This window comes from Labeo rohita, chromosome 18, assembly GCF_022985175.1.
Source record: "Labeo rohita strain BAU-BD-2019 chromosome 18, IGBB_LRoh.1.0, whole genome shotgun sequence".
In the NCBI taxonomy this organism is placed as follows: Eukaryota; Metazoa; Chordata; class Actinopteri; order Cypriniformes; family Cyprinidae; genus Labeo; species Labeo rohita.
The window spans coordinates 14,103,512-14,123,536 of NC_066886.1; the positions used below are offsets into that span (position 1 = coordinate 14,103,512).

The 20,025-nt window shown below is 33.7% G+C and overlaps 2 protein-coding genes across 2 annotated transcripts in view; one reads left to right on the forward strand and one right to left on the reverse strand.

The window, feature by feature from the left end:
* Nucleotides 1–3,183: 3,183 nt before the first annotated feature.
* Nucleotides 3,184–8,473, reverse strand: tmem170a (transmembrane protein 170A). Its single transcript, XM_051135766.1, has 3 exons — nucleotides 8,021–8,473; nucleotides 5,250–5,420; nucleotides 3,184–4,930 (listed from the first exon to the last, which is right to left on the reverse strand). The coding sequence occupies exons 1-3, from the start codon at nucleotides 8,160–8,162 to the stop codon at nucleotides 4,800–4,802; spliced, it is 444 nt and encodes a 147-aa protein (XP_050991723.1). The 5' UTR covers nucleotides 8,163–8,473; the 3' UTR covers nucleotides 3,184–4,799.
* A 1,719-nt stretch (nucleotides 8,474–10,192) lies between these two features.
* Nucleotides 10,193–20,025, forward strand: part of cfdp1 (craniofacial development protein 1) — a 35,497-nt gene continuing 25,664 nt past the window's right edge. Inside the window, 6 exon segments of the mRNA XM_051134300.1 lie at nucleotides 10,193–10,447; nucleotides 11,038–11,170; nucleotides 11,261–11,366; nucleotides 11,368–11,487; nucleotides 11,750–11,880; nucleotides 14,081–14,209. Coding sequence (XP_050990257.1) covers nucleotides 10,381–10,447; nucleotides 11,038–11,170; nucleotides 11,261–11,366; nucleotides 11,368–11,487; nucleotides 11,750–11,880; nucleotides 14,081–14,209 — 686 coding nt within the window. The 5' untranslated portion in view covers nucleotides 10,193–10,380.

The window sequence follows — 20,025 nt, forward strand, 5'->3', positions numbered from 1 at the left end:
TTACGAGTCCTGGCTTTTTCATGGATGCAAACATGCTTGTCTTGCCTCAACTCGAAAGATGTTTGTCAACAAAAAATTAGGGATTTGATTATTTTGATTAATTTAAAGAGATAGTTCACCCACAAAAAAAAAAATAAATAAATAAAAAAACACTGAAGAAGGCTGGTAAAACAAAAGAAAACAATAAAAAAAAAAAAAGTTGATGGTAACCACTGACTTCATCCACCTTATTCTTCAATGCAGAAGCTTAAGATTTCCGGTTCATTAGCCATAGGGACATAACGAGAAGAATAACAATGTGCGGTAAATATTAAAACAGTTTGCACTACAAGCCAGTGTGTTTAGAATTAAGATAATACATTAAAATAATATGGTAACACACATAAATTTGCAATATTAATCAGCAAAACAAGCAGTTTCGTACGGCTAAAAATAGCTGGACACAAAGCCAGAACCAAAAAATGTAAATAAAATAAGGTATTTTTTTCGCCCATAGGGTCAATATCATGTCCTGCACATAAACAACTCATTTGCCATGGTAACATAAAAATAACTATGAAAGGGTGTGTTATATTATGCTAAGTTTTTATATTCATAACAAAAGCATTACTTGGCTCTTTAGAAACATTTTCTAGATTTTGTTTAAGTTTTGTGTAGGAGGATGCGTGTTATTTTGCTATGTCCCACGCACTGCTCGTTAAATTTGAATGAGAGTAGAATATAGTTAAATCATAATATTTTTCACTTTTGTTCTTCTATTAATATTTTGTTAAATGAGAGATTACTCAATTTGAGTGTACTGACCAACTATATAAAAAACTATATTTTTATTTAATTAAAAAAAGAAGAGTTTGTCCATGTCCATGAAGAAAGGTTGTCCACCCCTTTAAGAAAAGGCCATCCCCGTTTAGTGACATCTGGACAGATGGCGGGAAATTCAACAGCTGAGGTAAGTAAGTTGGTGACTTTTAAACTGACAAATTTTCTTCGTATGAGTTTGCTTACTTGCTTTTCGTAAACTTAACATCTCGGAACAATATGCCGGAAGTGATTATTTTCAAAATATGTACGTTTAAATATACCAAATTCTCTCCAACAACCAGACTAACTATTTAACTAGTCAAAGTTTGTTGTAAGCTAATATGATAATTGAAGCTCAAAATGTCCACCCTGTCGGCCACTCAAACTTGATAGGGTGGACATAACATTTGTAGTTATATTGCTAAAAACTAAAACGAATTTTGTGTGGTGATTAGTGTGCCTGAGAATGTAATTATATTATTTACTATTATATTATTATTTTCGAAGTTGAATAGATGTTTCATTGTCATATTTTGTCATGCTGTGTATTCTGCTATATGTGTCATCTTGATATTCTAAGATAATATTTTAAATAACAATTCAATCATATCTGTATAATCCAGTATGTTCAATAGTTAGGTGTGGGGGAAATAACATGCAAACAAAGAACTGCATCCAAATACCACAGTTTTCTCCAAATAAGAAAAAATACATGTGCCGTATTTGGAATTTGAAAGCAAACAAATAACCCTGTTTAGGAAAGGGACATTATACCTTTCAGAAAATATCATTTGCATCTATTGCAATGAAAACGTATTTAACTGTAATATGTCCATGACAGGGTGGACATATCTTATGATTTTTGCTTTAATTGCCCATAATTATCTAAAAAAAAAAAATGTGTGGGAGCTCAGCTAATATATTTCTATAGTACTACCATAAGATGACAAAGCGAATGGAAAATTAAGACCAAAATTTTTGAGTATTGTGAGGGTTGAAAGGCACTCTATGGTGATTTTGACCTCACACAATTAAAAGTCGATCAACAGTTTCATAACATTTTTCAAAATATGTTCTTTTGTGTTCAAGAAATAAAAGAAACTCATACAAGTTTGGAAAAACATGAGGGTGAGTACACAATGACAGAATTTTCATTTTTAAGTAAACTATCCCTTTAAAGCAACTAAGTAGTTACGTGTATTTTGAGACTTTGGAGCCTCCTACAGTTAACGGAGTGGAATTAACTGTCAAAAATATCTGATTGTCCTGATTAGGGGGGGGGACAAGGAAAAGAAACAAGCCTTGGACATATTAAAATTAATTGTATCATTAAAATTATTTTGAAACAGATATTTCAAGGTTAAAACTTCTATACAGCTGCTTTAAATACATTACAACATGTAAAAAGAAATCTAAATTAGAAATCGATTAACAGTCAGCAGCAGCTCTATTTATATCCATCCTATTTTTGCCGTAAGAGCGGGCGCGGCCATTTGTAAATGTTATGGGTGTGGCTTCCGGTCTCAACGGCGTCCATTTCAGCTGTACAAAACAGCTCGTTTTGCTGCTTGATATTGCAAATTGGCGTGTCTTACAATATTATTTTAATGTATTACTTTATGTATGAACACACTGGTTTGTAATGCAAATACCGTTTTACCGTCTACCGTGCGTTGTTATTCTTCTAGTTATTTTGAACCGTAAGTCTCGCACGTCCGCGTTAAAGAATAAGGTGGATAGCTCCCTGCATGTTTGTGGTGCACTTTTCTTGTCCAAACTGTGTATTACATCACATACCGCAAGTATATTTAAGATTTTAGTTTATGAAATAGCTTTATCCTTGATGTTTAAAATAAACAGCATCTATAAAGCCTAAATTTCAAATGTCATATTTGAGATTACAGATGACACTCTATATTTGGTTGTCTTGCTAACTAATAACACTAAAATCATATATTTCAAACATATTGTGGTAAGTAACATTTCTCCTATATTCAAAAGTAAAGGATTATTCCAATACAAAACCAGGGGTCTGTTAGCAGAAAAGCCCACATGATTTGAGTCATCATTCCACGTGTATTTCTACCGCATGTTACTCCCTCCAGTACACAGCAAGTGGCGGTTGTGCAGATTTGGCCGGTGAATGTTAATAGAACACAGGAGAGCCATCTGTGAGTGTAGAAGTGCTGGAGAACACAGAAGCTGCACTAAACCACAGATAAGAGTGGTGTGAGTAAACCACCCTCCTTTTGGAATACAACCAAATTGTTCTTACTACTCTTTCAGCTGTTATTTTCATGTCTGAGGCACTCATTTAGCTCCCTGGCCAACATATTACATCTAAGCTGCAGGACAGTAAATCACGATAGCAAAACCAGGTGGTGTTATTATAATCTAAACCATTTTATTTCATGAAAATACTAGCAATTGGCACTTATTATACAATAAGAAAATTAAACTTGCCCAGAAAAAAATAATAAACAGAAAGTAGGTTGTAAAGAGTAAATCCATTTTTCTCAAGAAGACCATACAATCAAAGACAAACCACAAAAACAATGAGCAGTCACTCCACCATGAATGATTGGACTTTAGAAAAATAAATCCATTTGTGCAATTGAGAGACCATAGGCTCAGACGAATAAAGCATAGCTTTCAGCGCGTCCCACTAATGTTAGCGCTCCAATCGTAAAAGATTAGTCTGATTTACATTAACTCACACCACACGAGCTTTGAATGAAACTTCCAGAACACAAGAACTTCCTGAGGGCTTGTAATATGGGAAAACATAAGTGTACAAATGCGTATGCTGAAGAAATGTGAAACTGATATTTGAGAAATAAGTTTGGTTTAGATGTCAGGCTGATAATTCCTTAGATAAGTCTAAAATTATGCTACTTTGTGTTAAGATCATATTCATATTTGTTTCAGAATTACACCTCTTGCTGATAGGGAGAACATCTACATGTGTGAGTACACTTTTTTGCAACTTAAACATTTTATATACTTCTGTACATAAACGTAGGTTTCTGATTCTGATCATTTTGTACATTCTATAGTAATTTAGTTTGATCTTTCCACATGAGCTTTCTCTACTAAAAATAACAGTGTATAGCGACTGTAGAATAGTGTTAGAATTTCTTTGGTGAAAGTTTAAGTGATTCTACGATGGATTCAGCTGAAATCTGGTTTACATTCACATGTTAGGCATAAAAGGTGAGGCTGCCACATACAGAATCTTATGGGCAAACAAGATTGTGTCACTCTAATATATACAGAAATAACAAAGTGAAGGCCAAATCCCAGAGCCCACTTGAAAAACAAATTCAAAAATGATTTTAAATGTAAAAACAGATCACAAATATGTAATTTAACCAACAAAAGCCACTCCAGACGGAAATCTCACGCTGAGAAACGATTACAATGTCAAAGTCCACAAACAACTGTAATCTCTTCAAATATGCCCACGGTTAGGGGCAAAATACATGTAAAACTTTGTGAAGAAAAGAACAAATTGATATTTCTAGCCTTTGGCCTAATGGATTCATATAATCAGTGCAAAGTGAATGCAAGTTGTTCCTCCCAAGCATAATTTAAGGGCAAGCTGGAATGGGCTTTAGTATGTACATCTTTACCTCATCCAAAACTTTATAAAAGACTTAGTGTTAAGAAAGAAAATGAAAAGAAACTAACAACCAAAATATCATCTATAATGACCATTTAAAAAAAATACACATGTGCAAGATGACTCCACCTGTAACGCAAGGCTAGCTCTGCTTTAAAGGTAGCTCGTAATGTTTCGTTTCCAAATGAAAACTCCCATGGTACTCGAAGAACTCATCAGAAACCCGTTTGGAAAAAATACCGTTGTTCTGTATCAAAGGAAACAAGTTGTCGGGACTGTTTGGGAAGTAAGGCCTCCATGTTTTGCATATGACGCCCAGGTGACTGAACCGCTTCCTCTCCTTGTGATGGCAGCCTGGTGTGCCAATGTCTTTGTGCTACAGGGTAGCCAGAACTCTGAGGAAGGAAATTATAAAAACACACAACGACTGTCCTACTCCAAACACCAAGGCCTCCAAGGAGAACATGCTCTTCCCAGCCGCTTTATAAACTCCTGCTATGGCTGCACCTGTAAGACATTTATATTTATACATTGTATAGCATATAAATAAAATATATAAATACCAGCATTTTGTATGTCTATTCTGGTCCTGGAGGGTCAATGTCCTGCAGAGTTTATCTCCAGCTTCCCCCAACATATCTACCTGGAAGAGTGTAGTAATTCTGAAGACCTTGAATACTTTGGTTCAATTGTGTTTGATTGGAGTCAGAACTAAACTCTGCAGGACAGTAGCCCTTCAAGAGCTGGACGGGACACCCTTGGTCTAGATGTATTTTATATTCATTATTATATTTCAGGTGTAACTAGAAAAACACAAGCTACATACTAGTGAGAACCCCTCCAAACAGCGGGCCGATGATGCCCATGAGCAGGATGCCGATTGGAAAAAATCGTGCCATCTTATGTCTCCGAAGGGTTGCCAGAGCCAGGAGGGCAGCAGGCAGGTGGAACACCAATGAGGAGACAACAGCCCACAGGAACACACCATACCACATCTCTGCCAAAAGCAAGATATCACATTCAGAAACGCATCGAAAACCTGAACATCAGCCAACAACAGTCTATCAAACCTTCCCACACCTGTGATGTAAACATCTCCCACATAACCTTAGAAAGGATCTGGCATCATTGAAAGTAGGACTGTTTGTTAGTGGTGAAGTGTCATTCGTCATAATTCAATCCTGTAATATTGCAAATAAAATATTTAACTTCACATTTCCCTCACACAACTTGAAGATAAAAAGACAAGACAGGTAGAGAGATGGATGAATGAATGGATGGGTAGACACACAGATTGACAGGTACAGAGATGGATGGATTGATATATGAATAGGACAGACAGATAGACACAGATCGAATAGGTCAATAGACAGACAGACATTACTATATAGGGCCCTATGATTTCCGCGATGCGGAAAACGCAGACAGAATCACGGAATCCAGTCATAAAAATTTACTGAATAATGCGGAATGTCACAGAATTTATCAAAGTCTAAATTAATTAATCAAAAGTAGGTCAATACACTTAAATCAAACCACAATATGGACTAGTATCTGTAAATATTACACAGCAAAATACCATTTAAATGTGAATCCTGCATGTTCTGCATGTGTCTGTTTTAATGAATGGAGCAGATGAGCGGTTTTGTTTACTACACACACTGAAGTGTGTGTGACGCTTGCAGTGATTTCTGTCGTCTCACAAAATTAGGACATAAATACATTAACAATATCTGCTGAGTCATTTTATAAATGAAAAAAAAAAAGTTTGCTTAATTTTCAATAATTAAAAGATAAATGTTTTATGCCTTCATTTCATAACCAGAACATTTTAAATACACAACACAAAATTTCTGAGGGTAAAAAAACCTTTCATAAGGTTTTTTCATAAGACATGCTAAAACACAGAATTTGATAACAATAAAACATACGGTGAGAAAAAAAGAAAACATTACATAGGGCCCTAAACATGTCATTTTTGTTAAACCTTTATTAAATTGTGAAATTGTATAAGTTTCATGATTTTAATTAATTAGACATGCTCTTTGATTAATACAATTTAATTTAATCATTATAAACCAGTTGAGAAAAATTAAAATAAAAAAACAGAATCCAGAAAAATTAAAATGGAAAAAACAGAATTCGGAAAGAAATAAAACGGAATTTGGGAAAAAATAAAACAGATTTCACAGGGCCCTACTATATACAGAACAATAGAGAGATAGACAAATGTCTATCTGTTGAATGTCTATTAGTCTTTCTGTAGTGATATCTGTCATGCTGTCTGTCGATGACAGATAGATAGATAGATAGATATCTGCTTATCTCTTAGTAGTAATATCTATCATACTGTATGTCTGTTGGTCCACAGATAGATGACAGATAGATAGATAGATAGATAGATAGATAGATACATAGATATATAAAACGACAGATTGATGTCTTTTTAGTGATATCTGTCGTTCAGTCTAAAGATAGATAGATACACAGATAGACAGATATGACAGATAGACAGATGTCTGTAGTAATATGTCATTCTGTCTAAAGATAGATAAATAGATAAATAAACAGACAGATAAATAAATAGATAGATGATAGATATCTGCCTATCTACCTGTAGTAATATCTATCGTTCTATACAACTGTTGTTCTGTCTGTCCAAAGATAGAGAGAATGACACATAAATGTCTGTTTGTAGTAATATGTTGTTCTGTCTAAAGAAAGATAGAAGAAGATATAAAGATAGAAGATATAAGTTGAGACAAAGATAGACATACAGATAGATAGATATCTGCCTATTTATCTGTAGTAATGTCTGTTGTTCTGTCTGTCCACAAATAGAACAGATAAATGTGTCTATAATAACGTCTAAAGATAGATAAATGGATAGATAGACAGATAGATATATCAATATCTCCCTATCTACCTGTAGTAATATATATCATTCTGTATGTCTGTTGTTCTGTCTATCTAGATAGACAGATAGATAGATATCTGTAGTAATATTGTTCTAATGTCAGTGATGTCTTTATTTTGATTTTGACATGTCTATTTATGAGGAATATGCACAGCTGTGGATGTGACAAGCCTGAAAATAGCACTAAAACAAAAAGTGCTTTAAAAACTTTAAGAGATATGCATATTTGAACCACCAAATGTTGACATCTGTGCTATCAGTATAATAAAAAAACTTTATTTTTTGATGGTAAGGTTGACCTTTGCATGGAATTAATCAGCAATATTGTTCTGTATGCCTGATATGATAGATAGATAGATAGATAGATAGATAGTCTATTTGCCTATGTAGTAAGGACTGTCATCCGTATGTCAGTCTGTCATTCTGTTTACATGTCTACCTATATATTAACAGACAAAAATTACACCATAATTTTAGCAGACACAAACATTCAAAAGCATTTAACATTAGCAGGACAAGCTAATACATTAGCATTAGTTGCTAACCCATTATCAGTCCGAAAGCTTGAGCACTTTTAAAGTGCAGTGCGAATCATACAACACAACAATAGTGTCTGATAACAGTAGAAACAGTAGCCGATCGAAATGATGTGTTTTGTCTGCTGTGGTGTGAATACTCACCGGAGAAATCGCACAGAGAGGTGTCGTTCCTCCCGCAGTTGGTGGCATTTTTCCTCGGCACCAAATTCAAACTAAGGATCTGCTTCACGAATCCTACGCTATATTCGTCCTGCATTTCTCTGAAGATCAACGCTGCGCTCATTCGTGAGGAATATGTCAAATCCGTCAAATAACAGCATTAGAAAAGGAATGTGGGCTTGAGTTTAGCGTTTGTTTTTAGCACAGATGCTCATCCATCTGCATGAACATCCATTTGATCTGCGGAAACGCGATAAGTGCGCGGATTTACTTTCATTAAACTAAAAGCACTGCCAATCTACTAACGCTCTGTAATTCTGTTTAAAAACAGGGAAAATATAGTTTTAACGACCACAACTGTGTCGGGGTTGAGATTATCTTCCTGTCACCTGCGATTTGCGACAGGCTCGTGGGCGGGGCCTGTAGGGTTTGTAGCGTTTGTCACTTCTCGGCATCCGTAAAAACCGATTCGCTTATCATATGGATAGAATGCGAAAGTGTAAGCTGAAATGAATACTTCATTTTATTTTATTTTATTTCAATTTATGTTTTGGACCGCCTACAATAATAAGTTCGTTTATTGTTGTTAATAAATATTTTGGAAATATTTTTGTCACTGTTGCACTGAATAGAAGAGGCAGGAGGGCAGAATTGTTTCAACTTCTTCACTGTATTTAATTAGTTGCATTTATTGTAAAGGCCTTAATAATAATAGTTGACCTTTATTTAATAAATAGAAAAGAAGTTTTTTTTTTTATTATTCTATTTTATTTTAATATTCCATCTTATGTTGTAGACTGTCCATAATAATAATAATAATCCCGTTTGTTGTTATTGTTTTTAGTAAATAATTTTCAAATATTTGTCACTGTTTTTTAGCACAAGGTTGGTACATGAAAACAAATACGAAGAAAGGCAGAAGGGCAGATTATTATTAATTTTTTTACTGTATTTTAATTTATTATATTTTATTATAAATACCGTAATAATATTTGACCTTCATTATTATTATTATTATTATTATTATTATTATTATTATTATTATTATTATCCCTTTTCATATCCATATAAACTGATTCAGATAGCTTATCATATGGATAGAATGTTAAAGTTTAAACTGAAATGAATAAATAGAAAAGAAGTTGTTTTTTTTATTATTTTATTTTATTTTATTATTCCATCTTATGTTGTAGACTGTCCATAATAATAATAATAATCCCGTTTGTTGTTATTGTTTTTAGTAAGTAATTTTCAAATATTTGTCACTGTTTTTTAGCACAAGGTTGGTACATGAAAACAAATACGAAGAAAGGCAGAAGGGCAGATTATTATTAATTTATTTACTGTATTTTAATTTATTATATTTTATTATAAATACCGTAATAATATTTGACCTTTATTATTATTATTATTATTATTATTATTATTATATATAATATAAACTGATTCGGATAGCTTATTATATGGATAGAATGTTAAAGTTTAAACTGAAATGAATAAATAGAAAAGAAGTTGTTTTTTTATTATTTTATTTTATTATTCCATCTTATGTTGTAGACTATCCATAATAATAATCCCATTTATTGTTGTTGTTGTTGTTGTAAATAAATAATTTTCAAATATTTTTGTTACATTTTTTTTTAAGCACAAGGTTGGTTGAAAAAAACATGGAAAAAAATAAAATTAAATAAAATAAAATTAAATAAACAAAGAATTGATTATAGAATGGAAGAGGCAGGAAGGCAGAATATTATTATTGTATTAACTGTATTTTAATATATTATATTTTATTATAATTTATTATAATTACCTTAATAATAATAGTTGACCTTTAATAATAATACTAACCCGGTTTATCAATGTTGTTATTGCTTTTAATAAATATTTCTAAATATTTTCTGTCACTGAATTTAGCACAAGTTTGGTATGTGAAAATGTATGTATTATATTATATTAAAAAAATTACATTTAAAAAATTACTAGAAGAACTAGGAAGGCTGAATATAAGTCCATTCTTGACCGTATTTTAGTTTTAATAATATTTTATTATTGTTGTTGTTTTCTGCCATTGTTTTTTTTTTTTTTTTTTTAGCATAAGGTTGCTTAAGGTCCATTCTAGCAAAGAGCTTGCAGTTGAAAAGAAACGGCTGTTCCGAATGGAGACGAAGACGAAGCTTTTATAGATCAGATGATGCTAGCAAAGCTAACATGCTGGGTTTCTAGTAAAGCAAACTGCACGTTTGCTCCAAGCTAGCTGGTTAGCAACAGTGTTTCATATAGTTGTTATCGAACTCTTTATCTGATTTAGCAGCAAACACAGCGAATCACATAGAGAAATAAAGATGAATTATTCGGATTACGACTCGGACGGTTATTCCTCAAATGAGGATGAAGACTATGTCCCTTCTGGTAAGAGATTTTAGCATGAAGTTTGCATTGTAGTATATGAGCAGCAAGAGCTCAGATGTAGCTAAGCTAACTCGCCTGTGCTCTTTTTATGTAAACATATATTGCTCCATTTAGAAATTATTTTTTTTTTTTTAACGTGTGATTTGTGATATGCAAAAACAATTACACAAACAGCATCATCATAGCTATTGCTCATTTTGGGTTTACACTTTCAGAATTATCTACAACATAAATCTATTATCTCAGTATTACCTAGAATGTGTATATGGTATATTTCTTCATACTTGTTCATATTCACTCCTCTGTGAAATAGGTTTATTTGGTTGTGAACAAGGATGTAAACAATAACTTATATAATTCACCAAGACCCCTGCTGGTCTTTCTTTTCTGCTTCCAAGTATTTTTAAAAAATATATTCATTGAAAGGGATAACAGACATTTTTAGTAGCATTAAGTGTTTTTTCTCTTCAACCAACAGTGCTCCAGCAACTCACAAATGCATTAGTTTGCCATTTGCTGTGATCATTTTGTCTTTATGTTAAAAATATGATTTATTCACATTAGTTTCATTGTTTTCTTTAATTGATTAGATGATAATCTGAGCGAGGATGATATGAATGAATGTGTTAAGGAGGACGCACTGGAAGGGGAAGATGATGACGCGCAACGGTCAGAGCACGTGAAAACGAAAAAGAAGAAAGCTAAAGCAAACATTCCTATGAGGTATTCTATGTCTTTTACTTAAGTATATTTTAATTCCAAGTAAAACTGATTGTAAGAGAAAATGTTCTCACTTTATTCATATTTACAAAGGAAAAGGAAAAAAGGAGGCCTTAAACTGGAAGGAGATGGTGAGGGTGGATCAGCAGACCAACAGAAAGGTGAAGATGAGCCAAAAGAAGATCATTTTGTAACTAACTGTGTCAAAAGAAAACAACGAAGAGAAGCAGAAGAAGAAAGCAGATGATCTTTGGGCTAGTTTTTTAAGTGATGTTGGCCCTCGACCCCAAGCTGCAGCTCCAAGTACAGGTTCTCAGCAGGTAACCATCAACTCAAGAAAACGATCAAAGTGAAGTAAGATATATAATTTATTGATTTTAATTTTCATGTACTAACACTAGATTTCTGTCTTGGCTCCGTTTGGGCTGCTGTGAAACTTTTTGTGTATGTGTGTTGATACTACAGTCAGAAAGCATTATGTATTTTTAAAATTTAAGTTTGTAAAATTAAATTTTATGTGCTTGTGTTTTATTTAATTGTCTGTTAGATTAATGTGCATGTTTTTGTTTGTATCTCTTATAGTCTACATCTACATCTGGTACAGACAAGCCTAGTAAACCCTCTACAACGTCTCGGCAGCAGGAGGACAAACCAAAAGAATCCTCCAAAATCACAATTACCAAGGTGTTTGATTTTGCAGGAGAAGAAGTTCGGTAAGTGTAACTGTCTTGTGTAACTGTAAGCCTTTTATATAGCCACCAGATGGCAGCACACCTTCATTAATTAGATGTAGAGCCAAACATGCTCTAGACAATTCTTCAGAAACATGTTCTTTTCATAAGGATGATTTGTGCAGATAGGCAGTTTTTTTATGTGTGCATGTTATAAACGAAATCAAAAAACGTATTGAAATATGTGGGCCATTTCAGTGAATGCTGTCATTTAATAGTTAATAACAGTGCAGTCGTCTAGTATTGTTGCTTTTCAATAATTAATTCCAGTACATTGTATTTATGAGCCAGTAAAAAATTCAAATCCTGCCAAGCACAAAGCACTGACAAGCTTTGAACTCATTTGATGAACACAAGATGTTTTTATAGAACAAATGTTAATAAGAATCACAATACAGTGGCCCCAAAAGTATTTAGACACTTGTGATATTTAAAAGTGTTTGAATTTTACTGCATAAATGGCAGAATATTAAAAAAATAGTGACTTCTGCAAACAAATGAAGCCTGGTGTAGGTTCACTAATGTTTGACAGTATATATCAATATATCCAATATATATATTAATTTTTGGATAATTTTAGGCCTAAGGTATTTTATTATTTATTTGTTTAATGTTCTGCTAATATTTTTTTTTCTGTATTTCCTAATTACCACTTTTGCTTTTTTTTTACTTTATGTTTTAAAGCATGGCTTATATGTCCAAATATTTTTTTGGTACAAAAGAAGAAAAATACACAACAGTGAAAAAGTTAAGCAGTGATTTTGTAAAATAGTATTGCCATTTAAAATTAAAAGAAAAATAAAATTCAATTTAATGTATTTTAAAATGTAATTTTAATGGTAACGCTAAATTTTCTTTAAGTATTTCGCACACATCCTTTAGAAATCATTCTAATATGCAGATTTGGTGCTCAAGAAACATTTTGTATTATTATCAATGTTGAAAACAATTGTGGATATTGGATATTTGTAGATTCTTTGAACTAAAAAAGTAAAAAAAAAACTAAAAAAAAAAAAACTACAGCATTAAATCTTTTTTTTAACATTATAAATGTCTTTTTTAACATTATAAATGTCTTTTTTTACTGTTACGTTTCATGTCTTTTTTTCTGTTACAGCATTAAATCTCTTTTTTTAACATTATAAATGTCTTTTTTTACTGTTACGTTTCATCAATGTAATGCATCCTTCCTGAATAGATGTATTAATTTCTTTTTAAAAAAAATGGGATCAGCAATATTTGGGATCAGTAAAATTTTTTACAAAGATGTTTTATAAAGAAGTCTCTTATGCTCATCAAGGCGGAATTTATTTGATCAGAAATACTGAAAAGAACACAGTAAAATTACTTTTTAATATAATGGTTTTCTATTTTAATATACTTTAAAATATAATTTGTTCCTTTCATGCAAAGCTGAATTTTCATCAGCCATTACTATATAGTTTTCAGTGTCACATGATCCTTTAGAAATCATTCTAATATGCTGATTTATTACTTTTATTATCAATGTTGGAAACAATTGTGCTGCTTAATTTTCTTTTGGAATCTGTTTTTTTTTTTTTTTTTTTTTCCCCTGAATTCTTTGATAAATAAAAAGTTAAAAAGAACAGCTTTTATTAAAAGTCTAACAATATAAGTATCTACTATAACTTTTTATCAATTTAACACATCCTTGCTGAATAAAAGTGTTTTTTTTTAATGTACTGACCTCAGACTTTTGAATAGTTGTGTATACTGTTACAAAGGATTTCTGTGTTTAATAAATGCTGTTATTTTTGACTTTTTGTTTATTAAAAATCCTTTAAAAAAGGCTCCAAAAAATATTAGAAAATATTATTCATATTAGAATGATTTCAGAAGGATCATGTGACATTAAAGACTGGAGTAATGATGCTAAAAATTCAGCTTTAATCATAGCAATAAATTCTATTTTAAAATAGAACACAGTTATTTTAAATTGTAATGTCACAATATTACTGTTTTTGATCAAATTAATGCATCCTTGATGAGCATAAGAGACTTCTTTATAACGCATTAAAAATCCAAACTTTTGAACGGCAGTTTATATATATATATAATGTGTGTGTATGTGTGTATATAGTAGTGTATTTTATTTTTTTTTTAACATTTTAAAATGCACAGTGAGTATTTTGAGCATTATATCTTTTGTTGTGGTCCACAGGGTCACGAAAGAGGTAGACGCAGACTCGCGAGAGGCCAAAAGTTTTCTAAAGAATGAGGAGAAGGCTTTGAAGCAGAAAGAAGAGGTCTCTGAGCCACAGGCATCTGTACCGCTCTCCTCTGAATCCAGGTACCACCCCGCTTCATCCCTTTACTCCTGCATTTTGTTGTTCAGATCCTTCTCAGTACATGCGAAATTACACTTTACAACCATTGTGTCAGTTAATTAATGAAACAAAGTGGTTTTTAATAGTTCTGTTTTGTGTTTCACTGACACAGAAGTGAATAACTCATTAGCGCTTGACTATAATTAATTCTTTGTTATTGATGTTGTTATATTACAGTAATTAGATGTGATCTCCTTCAGTGGGGTTGGTGCTGGTAAATGGATGGAGACGTCTGTGTGTTTGCCGTGCAGGGCTAGAGGGAATGTCAGACGTGTCATTGATCTCTGACAGCTATGATAGGGAGTCTTTGATCCTCTATAATTCCATATCTGCCTGTAGGGAAAACCAGCGATGACACACAAATATGTTTCAGCGGTGGTGTGTGCACGGGTTGTATTTCCTCTGATGTTGTACTAAACCAATCCAAAATGGCCCTTGCAGTCCATCTGTGGAGTTTGTGCATGTTTAAGAGTAAATCACTGTTGTGATCTTCCTCGGGGTCTTCACATCTCCTTACAAAAGGTTATTTTGGACAGATGCTCTCGTCGGTCCTCTGAGACTGTGAATGTTTGCTGAACAGGAAGTCATATTTTTCCCTGCACAGGATATACAGTATGGGGCGTTGACTTGTGGAGCAGGAAAGCAGCTTGGACCCCACCTCTCTCATCCCTTTATCATCCGTCACTTAATGTTCATGCTAAAAATGTTCCCTCTGCCTCTACTAAACTGTCTGTTTCTGGTTTTGATGGCTTTTAAGTGCTTGCATATCATTGCTCAGTCAATGTGACTTTAAATCAGACCTCTTCAAATTCCAATGGCTGTTTCGCTTCAACACAGCAGGGTTCCTGCTTAAACTATGCACTGAAGGAGCCTAAACACAAAGGGTACCTGTCTTCAATATTCACTCGCTTCCCTTCTCTTCCTTTAAACCTCTTTTGTGTGATTTGAGGTTAGAGGGCTTGAGTCAGCAGTGTGGCGCTCTCTCTCTCATACACAGGCACAGTGGCTCTCTGTTTCTCTACTTAACAGTGTCATACTGCGCCTCAATGCAGAACTGCTGACGATGGTAATACACACGCTTCTTCCTTCTCCGGGATTTTTGTACCCCTTCTTTACGAACAGATCTTACTTTGTTACTCTGGTTTGCATAATTATGGAAAATGGTAACCCTTTACAGTGAATATTTGCTTTTTTTTTCATGCATTAGGTATCACAAAATAATGACTTTTTACAGCATTTATTTTTCTAGGTTCGTTTCTGTGCTTTGTTTATAAAGATGATAAATATTCATTTTAAATTTGGTTGATTATAATTAATGTTAAATGTTAAAAATATATAATAGTATGCACTACCATTCAAAAGTTTAGGGTCAGTAAAAGATTTATTTTTTATAATAAATTTATGTTTTTATTTGGCAAGGACTAAATGGATCAAATGTGACAGTTGAGACTTACACTGTAACAAAATAAGTCTCAAATGTTTCTTTAAACTTCATGAAAAAATCTTGAAAAATATTAAGCAGCTCATTTGTATTGAAGGTTGATGATAAGAAGTGATTTCTGAAGTAACACTAAAGACTGGAGTAATAATGCTGAAATTTTAGCTTTGCCATCACAGGAATAAATGACATTATACATGTAGTAAGACAGAAAACAGGTCTTTAACTTTTGTAATCATAATTTATAAAATTGCTGTTTTTATTGTATTTTTGATCAAATAAATGCAGCTTTCGAGATTTCTTTTGAAAACATTTAAAAAAGCATAACCAACCTCAAACTTTTTAACAATGGTGTGTGTAGAAAATAAAATTGATTATTGCAATTATTATAAAAAGTACAACAGGGCTGCAAAACGATTAGTCACGATTAATCGATTCAAAATAAGTTTGTTTGCATGCTATATGTGTGTGTACTGTGTATATTTATTATGAATATACACACACACACACACACACATATACGTACATATATATATACACAATAAGTATACACAGTACACACATGTGCAAACAAAATTTTATTTTGAATTGATTAATTGTGAGTAATCGTTTTACAGCTCTAAAAGACAAATCTAATGCTTAACTGGATAAAGAAGCTAAATTTAATGCTCAGTAGCTGGGTTTCCATCCCAAGTTGCAAATTTAACTTGTGCGTAAAATTGAAATATTGCATAAAACATTTGCAAATAAGCACTGTTTCCATCCAGTGAGTCAAAGAGAACTAAATCGTCACTTCCTGATTAACTGGCACTAAATATCACTAAGAAAAGTAGGAAAAGCCACTGAATATAATAATTTTCCTATATAATAAATTACTTGCACCTCAGAGAAAGCAAACGAAACACAGTAAATACGGTCACTGCTTTCAGATGTGGATGCTAGCTGTTTGGGAACGCAGTCGTGTATGACAGTTCTGGGAGGCAGAAATAGTTTGTCGACAGACTTTGCTCAGGCATTTCAGAATGACCTTAACAATTCAAAAGCTGTGCAACAATATTGGTCCGCTGGTTAGTCAAGTTATCCTGTCCCATTTTTTTGATGCGCGTGGAGGAGTTTATTTAAAAATGCGTTTTCATCTTTCATTATTCGCATTAACCGTTTTTGCCACAATTCAAAAACCACCTCAAGCGAGCATAAAAATGAATTTTTGCCATTTCCATCACTTGTTTCTGATGTGATACTTTAAAATGCGCATAAACAGGGTGATGGAAACATAGCTATTGATAAAACATACAGACACTAATTTTACAGTGTGTTCACACTTGTCATGTTTGGTTAGATTAGAACGAACTCTGGTGCGGTTGCTCTGTGCGGTTCATTTGAGTAATGAATGTGAATGCTACCATCCGAACCCTGGTGTGTGCCAAACAAGTGGACCGAGACCTCTAAAAAGGAACTCCGGTGCGGTTCGAATAAAATATGAATGCAACACGGAACAAATACTTCTAAACAAACCAAAAACAGGAAGTAATGACAAGATGCGGCGCTATACAACATGATTTCACAAAGAAAACAAGCGGTGTATCCAAAACAAAATAAGCAGAGGGCAAACCTGGAGCAATAAGGAGGTAAAGCGCCTTTTGTGTGCTCTTTGTTGTGAAAATAAAATCATATACACTCAACAAGTGCAAGTTTAAGTCGAACACACCTTTTCCTTTTGTTTAAAGTGTTCGGTGATTTCCTTCACGACATGTATATCATTCAATTCAACCAATCAGGTTGTGAACATATCACTATGCCTTTAGGTTCAGTATCTTTAGGTTCACTGTTAAAAATGCCAGTGTGACTGCTAAGCAGACCAGGACCAAATGTTATCATTGTCCTTTCTGGTCTGGACCAAATGAACCAAACTACAAGTGTGAACACACCCTTAGTGTAAATTGTTTGTAAAGCTATTCTTGTGTAAATTGAAATTTTATGAACAAATCATTCTGCTTGGGTTTCATAAATAAAGCTTCAGTCGTTCCCAAAAACATTGAAAATGTTACAGTATAAGAATGAAGAGCCTGTAGTTTTTCAGCAATTCATATTACCGAAATGATGTTAAACAGCTCTTCAGTTTCTTTCTCCCTCCACACACACAGACTCACCTCGACCCTCCATCTGTTGATTCTTCCCAGCAGCCCACTGGCGTGTGAACAGGGATCAAAATGAACACACGCCAAGTGCCAAAATGCGAATAAAAATTGAATTTGGCAAGTAAATGGAATGTATTTCCTCACCAGTTGGCTGGTAACTTTATTAGGAACTGCAACATTGCTAGGTTTAATTGAACTGTAAATGTTAGTCTAACCTTTTTTCCTCAGTGAAATATGTACCGTTATAGTTTATTTAGGATGCACATATTTTATTCTTTCTTTCCAGAGCTCCATGTAGCTACAGTAAAATGGAAATAATGTTAAATACAGTTTCATGGTTGTTAAGAAATATTTAAGACCTGTACATTTCCTTTGGATGGGTGAAGTGGCAAAAGTTAATTTTGGACGCTGTGTAAGTTTGCATGTATGTGTGAATGACTTTTTTTGTGGGCACCATTTGTGTGGACACCACAGACTGATGTGACCTCACTGCTAGTGGTTCAAGTGTTGAGCAGCGTTGTGTAATTCTGTGTCGTCTAAGTGCTATCGATCACAGAACCAGCCAGATTTACTGATGCTTGTTCTGAGCTCAGTGATGGCTTGATTGATTGTCTAGTGTCTCTGTGGTCTTATCAAAGAACTTGACTGACGTTGTGGCTGAGCGCCCAAAAGCTCACAACCAAATCTGTACTTTAAGGACAACTGAGGCTTCATCAAAGCTTACGTATTCACATACATATATAAAATGCTGGTTGCACAGCACACACTCAGAGTTTGAGAGAAGTCTGCCCTCTGTCTTCCTGTTTCAGTTCCGCTTGGCTTCCCGTCAGCTTGCTGTACGTGAGTGAGTAACACAACATACAGCGGTTCTGGGAAACCTTTGTGTACGTCCACTTAAACTAATGATTTCCACATGCGCCAGTCACAGCTCTGCTTTTCTAATTATAGAGCCTCATCTCTAGGACCCTAAAAATAGGGCCTTGCTATCCATTATTACAGAACAGTCACACACCTCACTCTTTGTCGGGTCAAGCAGTGCATTAACTGTAAAAGAGACTGTACACTGTGTCAATGTGTGTGTACATGTGGATGAACAGTTTTTGTCATATAGTCAGTACAAAAATGAAACATCTGCAATATTACTAAATATTGAAAAGTGCATAAAAAGAAACAGCAACACCAGCAGGTGAAGTTACAGCGGAAGTCTGCGTCTCTCATGCCTCCCCCTGAGCCCACTGAGTTTTAACAGACCTCTTAAAATGTGCATTGAGTTCGCTGGGGGGTAAATAAGAATGAATGGGGTCATGTTAGAGGAGGCAATGCCTCCATTGCAGTATGATTGGATATGACTGGTTATGTTCTGCTGTGATTGGTTCATGAAATAAATCCCACCTCTTGTGTTCGTGCTTTCTAGTTCTCAATTTTCTCATGCTCAGGGCAGTATTTTAAGCTTTAGTGAATAATTGCTTCCATGCCGATGAGTAAAACTCAGCTGTTCTGTAATACTCCATACAGCGGGGAGTTTATGCTGTGTTATCCCTGCCTTCATAATTCTCTTAGTTTTAAGTCACATACTGTGAAACATCAATGCGTCATGTCTTGTGCTGTTTTTAGAAACTAGGGTTAAGTGATTTTCTCAAAGGAGCAATAGTCATGGCTGATGATGCCGTTTTTATGGGACTTGAATAGTAACATTTTCGTTTCTAGCCCTGAGGTTTTCCACATAACCAAAAATCATACGGCCTAATGAAATCCATAACTCAACATTATTAGCACAATGCCATAACACAGGCAAATTTGCATAACCAACTTGCACAAATGATCAGCGTTGAGAGGTTTTTTGCTCTCTAATGTGAAACTCACTATTGAAATGACCAGGCTTCACCCCCAAAATTTTGACAAATAATGGTAAATGTGACCAGTTATGTAACTGCATCTTAAAGGGACAGTTCACCCAAACATGGAAATTCTGTCATTAAAGGCATGGTTCATCCAAAAATGAAATTTTGATGTTTATCTGCTTACCCCCAGGGCACCCAAGATGTCGGTGAATTTTTTTTTTTTTTTTTTTTCTTCTTCAGTAGAACACAAATGAAGATTTTTAACTCAAACCATTGCAGTCTGTTAGTCATATAATGGCAGTCAATGGGATCCACACCTTTGAGAGTCAAAAAGACATACACAGACAAAACCAAATTAAACC